Source organism: Podarcis liolepis (genome assembly GCF_965112155.1).
Source record: "Podarcis liolepis genome assembly, chromosome: 1".
NCBI classification, from domain to species: Eukaryota; Metazoa; Chordata; class Lepidosauria; order Squamata; family Lacertidae; genus Podarcis; species Podarcis liolepis.
In genome coordinates this window covers 50,557,365-50,576,062 of record NC_139554.1, presented here as the reverse complement: position 1 = coordinate 50,576,062, position 18,698 = coordinate 50,557,365, and the positions used below count along the sequence as shown (strand labels likewise).

Genomic DNA, 18,698 nt, shown 5'->3' with positions numbered 1-18,698 from the left:
CTCTCTCTCTCTCCCCCCCCCCCCGCCCCAAGGTGCCTCATTAGCAGCCCTTGATCTGCACTCACTTGGGTTCAGGGATCAAAACTGGTTCAAATATATCATCCAGTTTGTGTTGCACAAGTGCTGGCATTTCACATCGCACTCTGCCATTGTCGTTTTCTATCTCATCTAGATCCAGTTGAAACTCCCGTGGAACTGCATGCGTCGTCTCCGAGTGGCTACTCATGTTACGGGCTTGGCTACAGAAACCAAGAAAAGCATTTTTTTTATTATCAGGGTTCCACAAACCTACCCATTATGTCACCCGTGGTGACTACCCCTCCATCCCACACCCCCAGCGCACACAAACCTTTTCAAGTTCTCCATAAGCAGTATATAACTTGGAGAACAGTGCCTTTTCTCCCTTCCTGATAGGATTTTGCAAGAGGCACAGCCAAATCAATTACCCATCCTTTCCCCAAGTTTTTTGTGGTTCACAGAGGACTCTAGAGAGAAAATAGGTTTCTCTTTCTCTCTGGGCTTTTGCAGGATTTGGAGAAAAGTTCATAGTGATCACAAGTAATGGTTGGCTATTAAGCCAAGCTAACATTTGTGGACCCGATTATTATGGCTGATGCAACAATCCATGCTGGCATCAATCACTAGTTCCTAATCTTTCATATCAACATAGATAAGGAAATCTATTCAGCCCCATCAGCAATTACCATAGGTGCTGGGAATCCAGAAGTTTTTGATAATGTGCTGCTGGCTTCCCCTCAACACCTATAGGCCTTGCAGCAGGGGCAGCAGCAAAGACATGCTCTACTGCACAATGCTAAACTGAATGTGAGAGTAAAACAATCCTGGTAGGTTCATTATTCGGCTCTCTTCCCATATAAGGGAAAGACATTACAGTAAATGCAGCCCAGCAAGCACAAAATGCCCTAGAATGAATTTTGCACTCTCCAAATTCAACTCCCCATTATGCCTATTTTGCTAGAGCCTGCCTACACAAAAGGGCATTTTAGAATAGAAAAAAAGCACATGGCATTAGGAACAAGAAGCGTTCCATTTCCAGAAGTGGTTTTAAGCTTAGATTTACTTCTTAATTTCCTTATATGAGCTTCCCAAATAATAGCTGTTGCATTACATTTGATGCTGATCAGGCTCCAGGTATCTCAAATCTTCTACCAGTGACTCAAGACTGGAAGGGTTAAAGCAATCTGGTCTTACAATGTATCCCTGCTGACACTAGTCAGATTCCTGAAAATTGCAAAGTTTAGCTCTTTTACAGCTGAGCGGTAAGCCACTTTATCAGTATTATTTAAAAAAAACAAAAACATAGCCAAGAAACAGCAACTTGCCTGACACCACTCAATGATTTTCACAGCAAAGATGGAACTTGAAGCCAGGCTTCCCAAACAGCACACTTAATATGAATTGTTGCACTGAAATCAGTGGGACTTATTCTCAAGTATGTTTAGGATTAGGGCATGGGAAAGGTAAGACAAAGCTATAAGAGCCCTGCTACCAAGGATTTAGTGGTCAGTACTTACATCCTATAAGTGCGATACATAATTCTGTCCATGGAGAAGCAGTGAAAAAAGGCACAATACCATTTAGAAAGCATTCAAGACACGACAAAACAAATGAAGTAAGGTTCAAACATTTTGATTTGCAGCATTTTTTTGCAGTTTGCGACACATACAGACATAGATGATTAAAACAAAAGACACAAACACAAGGCAACAGCAAGGTATGCTTTTTGCACAGACTGTGGAAATGTCAGGCAAACATTGCATTTTCCCACTTTACATACTTGAGTTTGGAAGACATGTCTTCAGCTGGTCCTTTCCTCAGCATGTTAGCATTGGCACTGGCACTCTGAGCCCTCTGTGGTTTCTCTTCCACCTGCTTTGCTGAAGTGGCATTTGGCCTCTTAGCAGACCGCTTTATTCGCTCCTCCAACATGCTCAGGTCTTTCTCTGAAAGCTGTACAAGAGCAGCAACTTTTCAGTGCCATGACAGGTATGCTCCTTAGTTCAGACTCCAATGCCATTAAGAGTGTTTCAAAACCTTTGCTGTTCCTGTGTACTACTAGACTTACAATACAGCTAACCCCACCCCTTAGCCTAGTTCCTGTACTCAGCAATTATGCCTACTGCTGTACTGCCTGTTTAGTTATAAAGTGTACCAAAATTCCTTCAAGCATCAAGTAGGAACAGGCAGAATCTGGCATTTAATTAAATAAAATACCAACACAACACCACCCTCTACAGCACTGTGAAGGAAACATAGTCCAGTTTGGGAAACAGGCTAAAGGAATTTGGAGAAGCAGCAATCTTGGGGGGAAAATATGATTCCAATAATACTTGCTTAGTGAACAATTATATAGTTTGAACCACTGAAAAAGCAACATCTATTTATGAAGAATTTGATGGAATTAGAGAAATCAGGTATTCATGAAGGAAGGAAAAGCCAAAGCTTCATTGCCTCCCATATAATCCTGATTAGGAATCAAAAGAGTGGTTATGGACTAAAAGGAACCAAAGACTGAAGGTGGTCATTTCCCCTGAGAACTTCCTCTTCTAGTTTCCTGTAGGCAAGTGCACCCCAGCCCCTCTTATCAAATGGCACCTCAGAGGACAACCATGTGAAGCTACTTTTCTATAAGATCTGAGAGCAACTTTATCTTCTCCTATATGCACAACTATGTAATAAAACAAAGGGGCTACTGCTTCCCCAAATTCCTTGTCAATTTTGGAAACCAACCTATTCTCTTTGCATTGCAGTTACCTATGGTGCATTCCAGGTGCTCCTATTACTCCCAGTGCACCTCTCAATGCAGACAAGAATCATGGAATATATTATGTGCTTCCGCTTTGTGTCTCAAGCTGTCTCACTGCATCAGTATGCCACGGCCAGTTTGTGAGACGAGGATGAGTGGCTTGTATGTGCCTTCTCCTGTGACTGATGCAATTACCTTCAGCTCCTCCCTGCTCTAATAGTCCTAAAGTATTTTGAATTACAAGGCTCAAAGCAAACAGAGAAGCCAAACTGCTTTTGTATGTTGCTGTTTATAAATACACATTCCTTACAAGGAAGACAGCACCTACTCCTGCTTCACAATTCATAACTGTCCTAGAGTTCAGAATTCATCATTAGAAAAAAGAAAAGTATATTTGCTCTTGACACTCAAACAGAGCTTTCAACATTAATCGCAACTGACCTGAGGAACCTGATTATCCATTCATGACATTACCTGAGTGACACACTACTAAACATTCAATATTTTAAATATTGCCTGTCTATTTTGGTTTACTCACATTTCCAATCTGCTTGAACACTTGGTCTCCATGAACATTGTAAACTGTTACAATGGTGTTGAGTGCAGCATTTCTGACAGTGTTGTCCCTGTCACCAATATGAATGGCAATTTCCTTTAAGACTTTGCCTGCAGTTGGCTGGCACACATTCATGCCGTATGATTCAACAAGACATCCCAGCTCTTCCAAGCATTCTACAGAGAAACCAAACAGAAATGGACATCTATGAAAACAAGAGGCTACACCCATTTGGTTTACAAAATACTTGTTGATGCTTTTGTATATTCTAAATCTGATTATGAATAAAAATAGGATCTTTTATAGTAATTTTATGAACCCCATGTGTTTGCAAGGGAAAGGTAGAGTAGTATCCAACTAAGTTACAAAATCAATTAAATTATTAGACCTATGTTAGTTAGCAAATGTACATTACTTTCAATTGCTCTACTGTGTATATGAAGAAAAATGGATGCAATCCTTTGTCTTCAAGAATGCTGAGTAACCCAGAATTAAGTCTTTGCTAGTTCACATTCTTCATTCATTTGCCTATAAGTTTTCAAGAAAGCACTGCTTGAAAAACTTAATCCAAAACTCCAGCATAAAGCCTCTGAATTACAACTCATCAAGAACCTCAGTTTCCTTTGGCTGAATAGAAATAATGATTTTTGTAAAAATTGCATAATGGGTGAAAATTAGCTTACGAACGCCAGGATATCCTAGCATCAGGACACACCTTCCTGAAATCATGGAGAGCTGTTGCCAGTCAGTGTCGACCAGGGTAGCCAATGTGGTCCCTTTTAGATATTATTGAATTACAGTTCTCATCAGCTCCAGCCAACATTGGCAATGGTCAGGTATGATGGGAGCTTTAGTACAGCAACATCTGGAGGGCAATGCATCAGCCATCCCTCAAGGTAGACAATAATGAGTTATGTGGGCCAGTGGCATAAGGCAGCTTCCTATGCTGAAATGGATTCAAGTCCACAAAATCTTATGACATTATTATTGTAGTATAAGGGACCACAAGGCTTTGTTTCTGTAAACTTAAACAGCGCATTTTAGTGACCAACAGCTTCTGCTAAAGCAGAGCTTTCCAAACTGTGTCACAACACATTGAGTGTGTCAGCTGCAGTGTGTAGGTGTGTTGCACGAATGATCCTCGCACTCCTCCCAGGGCTGGAAAGGGGTTAGTTTAACCTCTGGTTTGATAGTAAAAGTGAATTACTGTGTCGTTAAATGATGAATGTCTAAAAAGTGTGTCACCAATATGAAAAGTTTGGAAACCTCTGTGCTAAAGCATCTCACCTGCCCGCTGTTTTGAGTTCTTTGACTTTGTTCCCTCCATGATAAAAGTGAACATCTTGCTGGCTGGGTAGACAAGGCACATCCTGTTTAGAATGGCACGCACATCTCTGCGGATAACATCTTTTGGTTCCCCAACCTGGAAGGTGAGGAGGAAATATTTGCAGATTTACAGAAGCTGGAAGAAGCCATTAGTATACTTATTCTGGAGGGAGCTGGCTCCTAGTCCACCCCAGCCAAGTCTTTCTCTCAAACATTGTGCCTTCCAGTGACTGGGGAAAAAGAATACTGGGAAGTATGAGGATAAGGGATAAATGATGGATATTGTATGATGTATATACGAGTTGTAAAAAAAAGAACACCCTGGGTGTTTGGACCACTGGATACAGCAAGGAGGGAGAAAGGTTCATATTCCCCCTGAGTGGGAAACGCCATGAAAGGCAGAACTGATGGAAATTGGAATACTCATTCCTATTGGCTAGAATGGTAACTGTTTTCCAGTTCTGGTTCTGCAGGCTCCAGAGAAAGGTGGGCTTAGTGTATTTTGTGAGTGACGTGACTCAAAAACATTTGCCAGATTTGGATACCTTCAAAACAAGGTAGGGGATGAAGGAGGTGGCCTCATTTTCAGTTAGATGGTACTCTTCTTGGTTCAGCATGGCAAAAAGCAGCTTGAGGTACTCCAGGACCTTCATCAGGACACTTGTGTTGGTGTCAAAGAATCGCAGTGTGAGCCACTTCAGGATTAGATCCAGACAGCTGATCACTCCATCCCTTTCACTATCCAAGTGCTAGAAGAAAAAGCAAATTGCAGTGTCAAGTTCGGACAAACAGGCAGCACTTAAAATAAAATTAAAGAGTCATCTGACAAGCCAAACAAAAACTCGGAAACTTTCCTGGTACCAGACACTGAAAGATGGCTGGCCCGCATATGCATAATAGCTACTTGCGTCGGCTCCTATAATTAGCTTCACTGTATACGCCTGTTGCACAAGGCCTAGATGAGAAAACTGGGAGGCTGATACTAATTGTCCTATTCTTACGAGACTATAATGTAGGGCTCTGCGTTGAACAGGGAGTTTCCAAAGCTTGCATGCTCTGGGAAACCTCCTTTATACTTTCACCACCAATGTTGTACTATAATTCTTCATCTACAACCACAAATACAGTCCTCTCACCTCAACCATAACAGCAATAGCTTTGTTGTGGTGCTGAAAATCTGCATGGAACATCTCATCTTGCAACCACTTGGCAACACAGCTGGACATCTGAGTCTTCAGTTGCTCAATATATTCATCACGAGGAGTAGTAAAGTTCCATTTCAAAACCTGCGGGGGGGGGGGGACAGTATCAGCACCCTGCTCAAGAGAAGGTGTGAACAGCGTTAACTTCAGTCCCTGAACCTAAAAAAATCACCTCAAGTTTAGGAAGAGGAGAGGGAGACTGCTTATTTTAAAGAAAATATACCTATAATGATTTATCTGGTTGGTAACACATCTGGTGTTAGGTGGTTTAGGTTAAAAAATATGTAAATAGCACCTGTCTTCTAACTATATAGATATCAAAATGAATTAATGTTGGGAGAGAGATGGAAAATATTTTCCTTCACAAATGTATCTGTTGACTTAAATATGGATACAATAAATTTTGTTTCAATTCCTATTACAGTATTATTTTACCCTCACAATAACCTTTGAAGTGGATTAGACTGAACCTACGCCAATTGCATTGACCTATTTCATACTTAATAACAGTGCTTTATTTGAAAAAAGGAGGTGCTGGTATGCACCCCCTCCCCCACCACTGCTTCCCGCCCCCAGAGGCATTTTGGCAAGACCTGCCAAAGTGGATCTTCCACAAAGTGGCGTGACTAGAGCGGCCATTTACTTGACATGCAGACCACTCTTGTGGTGCAGCTAGAGTGGCCCACGCAGCAAGAAAAGGAGGAAAAAGCAACGTTGGCCACTCTAGCCATAACACTTTGTGGTAGGGTAAAGCAGTCCTCTACCACAAAGTGCAGTAGTTACCGCCTAAAAAAAACCAAAACCTGCCTAACCAGCAACCATAGTTTGGTGCTATACAAACAAGCAGTAAGCATCAAGCTCATATGTTTCCTCTCTAGCACTTTTGTGTGGAAAACACAGCTGTGTTTTTTTAAATGAAAAAGCATTAACAGGTTACTCCTAAAATGAATAGCATTTAACTCACAGTAGTTAGGTATCTGCTACTGCTAACTTTAGGTATCTGCGTAAGGATGTTAGGCAAGGGTTATAAGAGTGCTTTTGCAGACGATAGTATTTGTATGTAGAAATGCTATTATCTCCAAAAGCACTCTTATAACCCTTGCCAAACATCCTTACGCAGATACCTAAAGACCGAGTAACAGGTTCTGTATCAAAGTTCCAGCATAGTCCTAGAGATCAGAGGTTGTTAATTTCTCTTACCTTTAATCCTTTTTCATCTTTCATCCTTTGCTCTTTCCCATTTGGTACTAAGATAAAAACTGGACCAGATCGGTCATCATCATCCTTCAAGTTGGATTTACTTGGTACTTTCTTCCCCTGTATACCCTAAAAAAACCACAACACTGAATACACTCTTTCAAAATCACAATCTCCTAGGTTGCAATCCTACACAATTACCTGGGAGTAAGCTACATTGAACTCAATAGCACTTACTTCTGAGCAGGTAGTGTAGCACTGCACTCCAAGTATGTTTTACTCAGCAGAAGAAACACTATCCCGCTAGCATGCAGGAGAAAGAGATTGCCCACTCATAAGTTGTGTTAAAATGTGTGCTGAAGCCTTCAGGTGTATATTTTAGTACTATGAAGAAAAAGCCCACCATAGTGCGCAGGTTTTTAGTGTAGCAAGATTTCCTTCCTGGTCAGTGCACTAGTCACAGGTGATACCCACTTATTACCTGTTTGGTAGGCTTGTTCTTTGTCACATTGCTATTGCCTTTGGTGAGGCTTGTATTAGCATCAGAATGCTGAAATAAGTCATAAAATGCTCAGTGGTTAATATAAGGCTCCAAATCATACCATTATATTTCTGGTGTATGCCACATCAACAATATTTTTAATCCCTCTGAGTGCTGCATAAGGTAAATATGGACCATTCTTTGTTATGTGCAAGCCTGCTGTACTTGCTTACAAACTCCAAATAGGAACTACAATGCATCTAAAGGTAAGACTGGGGAACAGTCAGCCCACAGCTCCTCGTGGCGATTAGGTTTAGAAAAAAGGACCCATTTGGGACTTTTTAAAACCCTAACTGCCTAACAGGGAAGGGAGGATTAAACCTTCCCTGTGCACCACTATCCTTCTACCCACTTCCAAATCACCCTCCCTGTCATGGCAATTGTACTTGGAGATAAAATTCCCATTCTCTCACTCATTGTTTATTCTCATTACTACAGGGTGGGGTGAGGAGGGGAAGCACTAGGCTTAGGGGGGAAAGGTTACTTGAGTGCTGCTGCAGGGTAGGAAGAGGAAGAGAGTGATGGTGGCAGCAGAGACAGAGCAAAAAAGTGCTCCACCATCAGCTCTGGCTCTGCCCACCAATTTGAGCTCCCATCACTCGCAATAAGCAGCTCCTAAAAGTAGTATGGACGTAAATGGACATACAAATCTGGCCTAACATGGAATCAGATGGGTCCCTTTCAGTCCAGTAATATCTATTATTCCTAGTAGTGGCTCTTCAAAAACTCTGGCTATCCCAGCTACCCAATCCTCCCCCCTCCTTTTAAAACAAACCCCACCCTCAATATATTTTGAGATTTTGCTCCAGACAGAGAGCACATTATTACCACAAAACTGTTTATTTTATAGAACAGGATTGCTAAACTTCTTAATTATCAAATCTCCATATAGTTTACACTAAATGTAAAATGTACACAAACACAATGAAACTTCCTAGACTTCAACCTTGTAGACCACTTCCATTGTGCTGAAGTAGAATTTACCTTGGATTTGGGGGCTGTTCCTCCTGCTTTGGCTTTTTTGGCATCAGCCTTGGACTCCATGGTGCTGGACGAATAATCTTCACCAGAACCTTCAGATTAACATAATTTTAACAACACAATAAGGCTGGAAACAGACCCAGCATGCAACAAGTTTCCCCCACATAAAGCAGATTTCAGCTTGCACCACGTCACATTGCAAACTACTTTTAAAAGCAACTTTCACAAATGCTTTGCAATGTTCTGTTTATGACAGAATTTTTACATCATCTTTCTTAGAAATATGCTCAAAGAATCCACACTCTTTAATCCATACTAGACATGCTCAAACCCTTGAGAAGTACCTTTTTGAATCCAGGCATTAATTTGGTTCTTATTAGGAAGGAAACCATCACTAAGAAACAATATAAACTTTTTGTCTGGATCTTGCTGAAGCAGCAAATTGTACATCCAGAAGTATCTAAGATTGATTGAGTGCTTAGAGTTGCTCTACCCTTAATGTTCCTTATCCATACAAAGGTGGGGGAACCATTCCTTTAGCGTTGGCTTACTAAGTTAGTATTCCAAGATAGGCAAAGAAATTGTTCTTGTCAATTGACCAAAACAGACCTCCTGCAAATTACACATATTCTGAGGGTAACATAGGACCAAGCCACTTGTAAGTCTCCCAGGTCTTTTGTTCCGATACTAAGGGTAGAAACATGATAGGAGAAAAACTAAAGCCTTTTCTATTTTATAATGTGAAACCACTGTGGAAATAAAAATGACTGTTCCTTGCCCAGACAGCACATAATGACCATAAGATTGTGATTACAGGCTTCTATTCCATAGACCCAAGGAACCTGTTTATAATCTCCTAGATTTTGCAGTGCCTATCTGTAGACAAACCTGGTTTGTAAATATAATGGAACCTCTATTCCTCTTAAAATACAGGTTTGCTCAATGTGGGATGTCAATGGAATGAAGAAAGATTACCTGATGCAACTTGAGATTTGGCTGCAGCAGCTCCTACTGCTCTGGAAGATGCCTTGGAAAGTGGAGCAGGTTTGGCAGGCATATTAGCTTTGGCTTTTTCAAGCATGGCCAGTACTTGGTCTTTGGAAGTTGGCTAGAAAGCAAAAGAAAGAATTTAAAAGGCACATAATGGCACATGCCTCCTATTTTGCAAGTCACTACATACATGGAAAATAGCTTTTTTCTAAACAGTCATCTGGGGGTCAACATAGGTGAAAGAAGACAGTGATCACATTCCCAGTACCAACGATATTGTGAATATACTTCATCCAATGTACAAAGTTGTTAATTTGCAGTTTTATAAGTTACTTTATACAGAATCAGAAAATCTGTCCAGCTAGCTCAATATTGGTTATATTGACCCCAGGTTTTCAGAGAGAATTCTTTCCCAGCTCTACCTGGAGAAACCAGGGATTGATCTCAAGACTTTGGAATGTAAAACAAATGCTCTACTACTGAACTACATTTTCTCCGTTGTTTAATTTCCCATAAAGCAAATCATGATGTTACACACAGAGAGACATATGTGTACACACACCCCATTTGTACTCAGCTATTTTGTTTGTTTGCTATACCTTAAGCTTGCCAGTGGCTTTGGCCATCTTCTCAAAGCCTAGATGCATCATAAAGAATGGCAGAGCATCTTGTGCCTTTTTACGGACATCTCCATTTCGATCTTCAAGGCAAGAGTATAGGTGAGGCACACATAAAACCAAGTCTGATGGAACAGAGCGGAGAGTGGGGAGCTTATCAGCCAGCCAACCTAAAAGCTGGGAGAAAAGAAAGAAGATCCCTTAATTCTGCAGAAAGCAATACACCTAGGATATAAACAGGAATCCCTGCTTATAGACATAAGTACACTCATTTTCTGCCGATTTAATGTTTTCAGAAGGTTCCCAGAAATCTTATTCCATGTCCTACAGAACATTTATCAAATGTAACAACCAAATGATGACACAGTTTATTTAGTTGTGGTCATAGGAATATCCTGCTCCCAGTTCAGAAGATACGAACATGCATGACTGAAACTGCAGTGGGGGGTAAAAGTAACTGCTAAAGGGGAGAGAAAAGTATTGCCGAGATATTCATCATTATTACTGTGTGTTGTGATCTTGTCTGGTGTAGTTGGTTTAGGGGAATAATCCACTCTTGCCTGGCTTACTCCTGCTCACTTGAGGGGAACAGACTTCCATTCACAGAGCAAGGCCTCCACTTTTGCTCCCCCTCTCTCGAAATGAGCTGCAGAGAGTTCAGGTGTGAGCAGGAAACACAATAGTTTTTGGTACAAGTTTACAGTTTGTTCAAGAACAAAATAATGAACGCTCAAACTGCTTCAGAAAATTCCTATTTGATACTTGCCACTCTTGGGACACTAAAAGGAACTGGAGCATCCAAAAGTACAATACAAAGAAAGGCCTCATTTAACTACATTACATATATAATTTACCCACCTAATTTGACATAATATAAAGTAGCTTTTCTCACTTTCTCTTGACAAAGGATAAATGCAAAGTTCATTTACATGCAACAATCTTTTACCTCTTGCCTTAGGAAAGGATTCTCCTTCTTGAGCTCTTCAGAAAGGTCCTCCCCTTCCAACCACTCTTTCATGCCTGTCTGCTCTATCCAGGCGTTCACGGTTGTTAGAGAAGCTGCTCGGACATTACTCTGAAGAAAAAAACAAGATTTACACATGCTAAATTTCAGCAGCGGTAAGAAAATCAACAGAGCAAGGTTTGGGGGGTTTTTTGCAAATATTTTTCTCTCCCTCCATGTTTCCCATTAAAGGTACTTTTATTACAGTACACAGATTGCTTGAAAGACTGCAAGGGTCAGGGAACAATGGCTTCTCACGATACAGGCCCAAGTGGAAAGCCATTAAAAAATTCCATGACTTTTATAAGGAGTTCCTACCTGTCTAACACATTTGTGTATGATACTTACAAAGTAATTTTGGAGGGAGAAGGAAAGGAATTTAGTCTTCCTTGTACTCCCCACTCTTCCCTAACTGACCTCAAACCTTCTCACCCTGACTCAGCTTCCATGCACTAATCACTTGCTGAACGAGGAACCATGGTACATGTCAAACGAGGATTAGTGCTAATGTGACCTATCAAAACACCTCAGTGTTTTGTGGACAGACAGCACCTGAACTCAGAGAAATATTCAACTTACACCTCTTTCTTGACGTGGAAATTACAGCACATACAAAAAAGTGTACATTTCCCACAACAGAGACACAAAACTTTGAATCCTGAGTATACTAATGCTATCCAATATTAGAAGCGCTGCATGCCAGTGGTGGGTGTGTCCACCCTGCACTCTTTCTGCACAGCACTCTTTATACACAGCTAATAAGGCCACACTGCTTTCCCAGCTTCCCAACACCACACAACACTGGTGGTTACAGAGAGGAGGAGGAGGACAGTAACTTTAATAAGGGACAGTGGTATATGTCAGTGTTAAATGAGGTCATATTCAAACAAGAAACAAGGTGATTTTGGTCTCAAATAGCCTTCATTCCTACAGGCTGTACTGAGAAATATGTGAGTCTACCTTACTGTCTCCAAGAATTGTGACGATGGGAATGCCCAGGTTTTTCACATGCTGCTTGATATTTGGGCCCATAGCAGTAGCAAGTTGTTGAAGGATGGTCAGGGTTTGCTGCACCTGGAAACAGAAGAAACACATGAACTTTAACTCTGAAATTGTCTTAGTCTACCTGCTCTGGCCATTTTAATGATCCAGTGTGTCATATCTCTCTTTTTCAGAAGCTTGTGAAGCAGTATGTTCTAACTTGTAGATAATAAAATGTTGCATTGTGGAGTGCTACTATTCACATTCCCAGTGACAACATTCAATCCCTTCTCTTGATTTTCTGCGATGAATCAGTATTCTGTGGATACTTTGGATGCTTTCCCCCCCCAATTATTGCAGTTATGCAAACCCTGAGGTTCCAACATTTCCCTCTTGAATGCAGTTTTTTTTTTTTTTTTTTGCTATGTAAACACTTGTAGCCTAAACATCAGAAAAAGAGGAAACTGGAAATGTTGATGTATGTTTACTTCCCTGGGTGTCAATCCTATCTATTGTTCTCTCTCTGTCTCTCTGACACACACAAGGGGGAGGGACGACAACGTTTTCCTGGGATTCTTAACTGAAGTGTTACTAGCAGAAGGGTGCTTAGATTACTCCAGGGCTTTTTGTCATTCATGATTTGCCCAAGTCTGTGGAGCTCTAATTATCAAGGTTTTTAGGTTTTAAAGAGAGGTAGGACCATATCTCTTGCTCTCTCTGTGAACTGTTTTCCTCCTTGGATGACTACATAGGAGAAAGAAGGAATTGAGGAATCTAAAGCCATGTGGGTCTGCCACATCCTAGATTATTTGAAGTGAGGTGAACATGGGAGCTTTGGAACGTTAAGGTTTTAAGCCATTTGGTGATCCCATGATGGTCAAATGACTGGATAGCAAGGTACCCTTACAATAAAAGCCAGCAGAGTTGTGAATCTATATAGAAATACAGTGGTACCTCGAGTTACAAACACCTCAGGTTACAAACGTTTCAGGTTACAAACTCCACTAACCTGGAAGAGTTACCTCGAGTTGAGAACTTTGCCCCAGGATGAGAACGGAAATCGTGTGCCGGCGGTGCAGCAGCAGCAAGAGGCCCCATTAGCAAAAGCCCGCCTCTAGTTAAGAACAGTTTCAGGTTAAGAACAGACCTCTGGAACGAATTAAGTTCGTAACTAGAGGTACCACTGTAGGTTTTTTTCTGATCAGTTGTGGGATACTGGTTCCAATCGAGCATTGCGGAATGGTTAGCATTCCCTCTCCTTACTGCCTTCAAGCTCTCCCCCCCCCCGCACTCTGTGTGTGTGTGTGTGTGTGTGTGTGTTCACAACAGTAAAACACAGCGTTCAGGTACTTTCTCACAAGTATTCTTTCTTAATTGCTGTCTCCGTCAGCCTCTCTCCAGTTATAACAGGGAGCTATGCAATTCTGGGTCTTTAAAGACAGGTCACTTTAAAAACCAGCAACAAACATATCATAGGGTGGTGAGCACATTCTGGCTTCCCCAAAGACTAATTTAAGTGTAAGGCCTATTCCAAGCAAGTACAAAACCAAGCAGTCTAGGCAGTTTCTTGCATATGGAACTTGGTTGCAAACAGATGCCCGTTTAGACAGACTTATTGTTGTTGTTGATAGATAAGAAGCAGAAAAAGTAACAAAATAATTAAATTACTGTCCACACACTGGAAAACAGCTGTGTATACATGGAAAACGGCATGTGCAACTGTAGGGAAAGCTACAAACACACATATTTTATGGGCATTTGTAATCAAAGTAGTGTTGTAATTTAAAATTTGCATTTGTTTCAAATCACAGAACCATGATCATCTGTAGTAGACTTTCAGGACAAACAGAAGCACCATTAACAGGGAGTTATGAAATCTGCCCAGCTGTGCTTTGGAGAATGTGCAACAAAGGGATTAACAAAGCTCAATTGTACTAATGTTGTTCTTTCAGTAGTATAGTGCATTTCCTCTGCTTTGACAGCAACAGAGCAGGTTCTCTGAGGTGCACAGAGTATATTTATAGCTGTACCATTTCCACTGTTTGTGCCAAAAGAACATCAACATCAATAGACAAACTAGCAATTGTAGAACTCTAGAGCTCCTTACTGTAGGAAAGGGATTAAATTGCATTAAAATGTCATACTAGATAACACTGTCATTTCAATCCTCCATGAAAGATTTAAATGAAACTGGTATTCATAACTGAAAGATGACAAGACTACAAAAAGTTTATTTTCAATTCTACAACTTAACATAACCTACCAGGATTTTATTGGAATCATTAAGACGACTCTTCAGGGCAGGTGCAAGTTCGCCTATGTTTGGCTGTATGAATTTGGCTTCATTAATTATGCCCGCTACTTCATCCAGACCCTCCTTTCGGATTTTCCAGTTTTTATCACCGATCTTAGACACTAATTCAGATGTGATCTTATCACTAAAAAGAAGAGGAAGAGTTAGCACCTCAGATTATAGTTTCTGTTAAACAATATCATATACACTATAAGTATCTTAACAGTGCATACAGAGAATACAAATTTACAACATAGCTTACAGGTGAGTAACTATAAATTTGCATGTTGAAGTTGTAGCTATAAAAATTGTCCTCGGCATGCTGAAGCCATACAAACCTGATATCAGTTCTTGGCAAGAGATCCACAACATCATTTCCTGCATCCTCTTGTTCTTCTCCTTCCTCCCCATCATCTCCACTGCCAGCCATGTGTCTGGTATTGCCTCGAGTTGGAGCAGGTGTTGTTTGTCCTTGCATCTGAAAAGTCAAAAGAGAATGCATGTTTGGGGGGTGGGTGTCAGCAGTGGTTAGACAGTCACATCATCTTGGTTCACATGCTTGCACAACACTATCTTAACTGAAAGTCACACAAGCTAAGGCTCCTAAATTGGTGCAATAAGCTGCTGAATACAATCATTTGCAGCACTTCGGAAGAAGCTTACTTTTTCAAACTCAGCATCTATTTGGGAAAGAAGAGCAGGTTTCTCATCCTCGAAGAACATCCGCAAAGGGGGCCCCACGTACAGATACATGACACCTAATAAGGTAATTGCAGATGTTCTCACCGCCTGTCAAATAGGAAAAAGAAAGGCTCAATTTCAACCATTCAGACTGTATTTAGAACTTAAGTTTGAAGAGAAGTTTACTTACAGGATTTGTAGCGGCAAGAGCAGTCTTAACGTTGCTGATAAAAGCCTTTACATTCAATCTGGGGGGGGGGGGGAGAGAGAATGCACAGGTTAGTTGAAAGCAGCACAACAATGCATATAAAGTAGCAAGATACGGGACAGCTACTTGTTTGTTTTGGAACAATGTGTAAGAAGCAACTGCCAAATGAATTTAAATCTCTAGTTTTCTGTTCAGCTCTTATTTACACAATGTATTTTGTCTGTTTTCACAATGGGATTGCAATTCAAATGGCACCTACAAGAAAATGAGTTTGATAATCGTGAGAACTGAACTAGTTCCATTTTCCTGAGGCAGGTGGTTTGAAGCTTCCTTGCTGAGAATTTGCACATTATACAGGAAACGTGGGACAGGGGAAATGGTGGGTAAACCGGCCTGATGTATTTAGTTTTTAGTGAAAGACTAGATGTCAGTCCAACAAAAGAATGGAAGGTAGGGCAAGGGAAAAAAAACCCTCTTTCCTGTTCCAACTATCTTTCAGAGTTGGAACAACTACATTGCCTCACCTTACTGTCACTACTTTTCAAAGGTTAGATGTTAAGAATCAGAAAGTTATTGGCCATGTGTCTTTTCTGACCATCATTTGACTATTATTAGCCATCTTAAATCTCTCTAGATAAGCCTGTAGTTAATTCTAGAGTAGTTTCTCTGACCCAAGTAAGTCTATAACTGAATTACAGGAACCAACCAGAAATTCTTTAGCTATAGAAACTTAATAAACCATGGGGTAATGATGGAGTCTTCAAACATTAAAGGGAATCCCACAGGTTCTCCTTAAGCCTGAATTTAAGAAAATTGTTATAAAATAATGATATTACACCAGATTAATGGAATATAACACCAACAAGAATATCCTAGTGACTGCTGGAAATGCCAGGAAAACAACAAAGAATTATCGCATGGGGGATGCAAAGACACATTTCAGCCAGACAAATATACTCAACACAAATCTGGTGAAGGATGTGGCCTAGGAAGAGGGTGTGTGACAGGGGCGAGTCCAGAGGACCAGATGGAAAAACTGGGAGGGCCATATTCAGCTCCCAGGCCTGAGGTTCTCCACCCATTTTAGGTGATGCCCGATGATACAATAACTGATTGTAGTGCTTGATCTATGAGTCAAATGGCTCCTCTATATTAAAGCTCTTTAGTCTAGTATTTTAAAACTTACCCAGAAAACCCAAACTCTTTAATTGCATTTGAAAGCCAATTCAAGGTTTCCGATTGGTTCTTTGGATTCTTCTGAGAAAAGGCCATTGACATTACCTAGAATGAAAACGTAAGACTTTACCCACCTCCACAAATCAGGAACATGCAACCTTCTAAAATAGACATGATACCTATGGGTGCAGTGACACTTACAGAGATTGCAAACAGCACCCAAGAGGCACTCCACTCCCTTCTACTGGATTTTTTAAAGCCTTAAAAAGAAAATTAGCCAAATGACAAGACCTCTACTTCCTGCACCTGCCATTGCTTAGCTGTGCAGTGGGCTGGAAGAATCTGAAGCAATGACCTTTTCCCAGAGCTTTATCCTGTGGTGATAACAAACCTGGCCCCCACCTCCGTACCACCCTGTCCCTCCAACCTGGTGATCTGGCTTGTTGCTGCCCATGCTTTGCAAAAAGGCTTTGGGGGGGGGGGTGTCAGAGGAAGCAGCATGGGGCAGTTCCGTTGCTAACAAGATATCAGCTGCTGCACATGGTAAGCAGAAGCCTTTTGTTTTGTGTACAGGGAGTGTGACGGTGGTGGATGAACAGAGCAATCTAGGTCTACCCATGAACCAGTCATTTTGAGGCTAGCCATACTGCTGCAGCAACCATTTTGTAATGGCACCTTTGACAGTTTCACCTAAGCCGCCCATGAGACAGAAAAGGTTGGAAGGCAGTTTATGGCACATGGCCACACAAACTTGTTGCAATTATCTTAAGAATACAGGAAGAGCCTGTTGGATCAAGCCAATGGCTCATCTAGGCCTGCATTCTTTTCCCACAGTGGCCGAACAGATGCCTGTGGGAAACCAGCAAGTGGGATTCTGAGCTCAAGAGCACTTTCCCCTCCTGTGGTATCAGCGACTTGCTCCCAATAATTTAGTCTCAAAAGGAGGACAACATAAAACTGAGGAGAAAAAAACTTCTATTAACATTGAATGAAGAGAGCTTTGATTGAATTACTGCTTTTGAAAATACAGCTAGAACTCATGCAGCCACAAGAGTATGGCAGTAAGACTAACTAAAATAAACGACCGATAAACATGTAAAAACTGGTTTCATACTATTGTTAGCCTTCCACATACCTGTTCAGCAGTCCAAGGCAACTGACATGCTTCCGCTATTGCTGTCAGTGCTACTTTTGCATTGTTCCCACATTTCACATCACCAATCTTGTCCACAAGACCATCCAGCACAATTTGTGCAGATGTTTTGGAGAAGGTTCCCTTCTGAGCAATCAAAGCAACTATGTGAAGTTTTATCTGCATCACCTGCATAGGAAAAATAAAGGATGTGAATGTAGCTTCAGCCCATGCCTCGTAGCTTTGGCTGTATGTACCCAGGTCTGATTTGGTTGATTCAGCATACTATTCTGAAGAGAATAGCTCTCAACGTTTTCCTAAACACCAATGTAATTTTGCTGGACTTCAGTTGCTATAAAAGATTACAGTAGTTAATGCTACAGCTTTTCCTAGCAGTAGCTCCATTAATAGCACAACACTGTTGCTTTACCTGAAAGTTGGTCTCTTTCCATCCAGGTTTCTTGGCCAACATCCTTACCAGAGCCTGGCAAGGCATTTCAGTTCTATCCATCAGCTCAACAGCCTTAGAGAGTAGGAGAAGATGATAATTAAAATCTAGAAAATGTGAAACATTATACAATCCAGCACTCATTAGGGAACTCTTTTTCAAGTTATAGTCAGGTCTCCATTTAGCATCCACAGAATCTATTATCTTAACAAGAGATGTATCTATTATTCCCTTCATTTTAGGAAGGGGAGTTTTCAGTTTTAAAAGTTTCACATGAAAATTATCAAAAGCAGCTTCTCTGTTTTGGAGATTTTGAATTCTAAGCCAGGATTTTAAATATCCTCCCCCATTCCCCTTGTTATCTTAAGGAAAGGGAAAGTCAAAATGACTTTGAAACACACATAATGTATATGCTGACTGAGATGAAGACTGTAACAAATCTTCACCATACAACCCCATCACTTTGGTTCCATCTTTGTAAAGCTAACAGTGTGGGCTGGTTTAAAGTTTTCATGAACAGGTGAGATGTGTGTTCCACAGCTATCAAGGGGAGAACATAGGATAGCAAGATACCAAGGGTGAGCAGGGGAGAGAGGAAG

General features: G+C 40.9%; 1 protein-coding gene across 6 annotated transcripts in view; it reads right to left on the bottom strand.

Annotated features, from left to right (window-relative positions):
* CKAP5 (cytoskeleton associated protein 5) overlaps positions 1–18,698 on the bottom strand; it is a 43,328-nt gene that overhangs the window by 12,612 nt on the left and 12,018 nt on the right. For 3 of the 6 annotated variants that reach the window (XM_083462191.1, XM_083462192.1, XM_083462195.1), the window contains exons 15-34: positions 18,082–18,174; positions 17,655–17,840; positions 16,530–16,624; positions 15,326–15,383; positions 15,118–15,243; positions 14,793–14,932; positions 14,425–14,599; positions 12,141–12,254; positions 11,124–11,252; positions 10,160–10,354; positions 9,546–9,678; positions 8,574–8,662; positions 7,530–7,598; positions 7,052–7,177; positions 5,786–5,935; positions 5,195–5,398; positions 4,611–4,746; positions 3,306–3,499; positions 1,799–1,971; positions 66–239 (exon numbers count right to left, since the gene is read on the bottom strand). In XM_083462191.1, coding sequence (XP_083318317.1) covers positions 66–239; positions 1,799–1,971; positions 3,306–3,499; positions 4,611–4,746; positions 5,195–5,398; positions 5,786–5,935; positions 7,052–7,177; positions 7,530–7,598; positions 8,574–8,662; positions 9,546–9,678; positions 10,160–10,354; positions 11,124–11,252; positions 12,141–12,254; positions 14,425–14,599; positions 14,793–14,932; positions 15,118–15,243; positions 15,326–15,383; positions 16,530–16,624; positions 17,655–17,840; positions 18,082–18,174 — 2,759 coding nt within the window. The remainder of the gene's footprint in view (positions 1–65; positions 240–1,798; positions 1,972–3,305; positions 3,500–4,610; positions 4,747–5,194; positions 5,399–5,785; positions 5,936–7,051; positions 7,178–7,529; positions 7,599–8,573; positions 8,663–9,545; positions 9,679–10,159; positions 10,355–11,123; positions 11,253–12,140; positions 12,255–14,424; positions 14,600–14,792; positions 14,933–15,117; positions 15,244–15,325; positions 15,384–16,529; positions 16,625–17,654; positions 17,841–18,081; positions 18,175–18,698) is intronic. The other 3 variants (XM_083462193.1, XM_083462194.1, XM_083462196.1) reach the window with 1 other exon arrangement.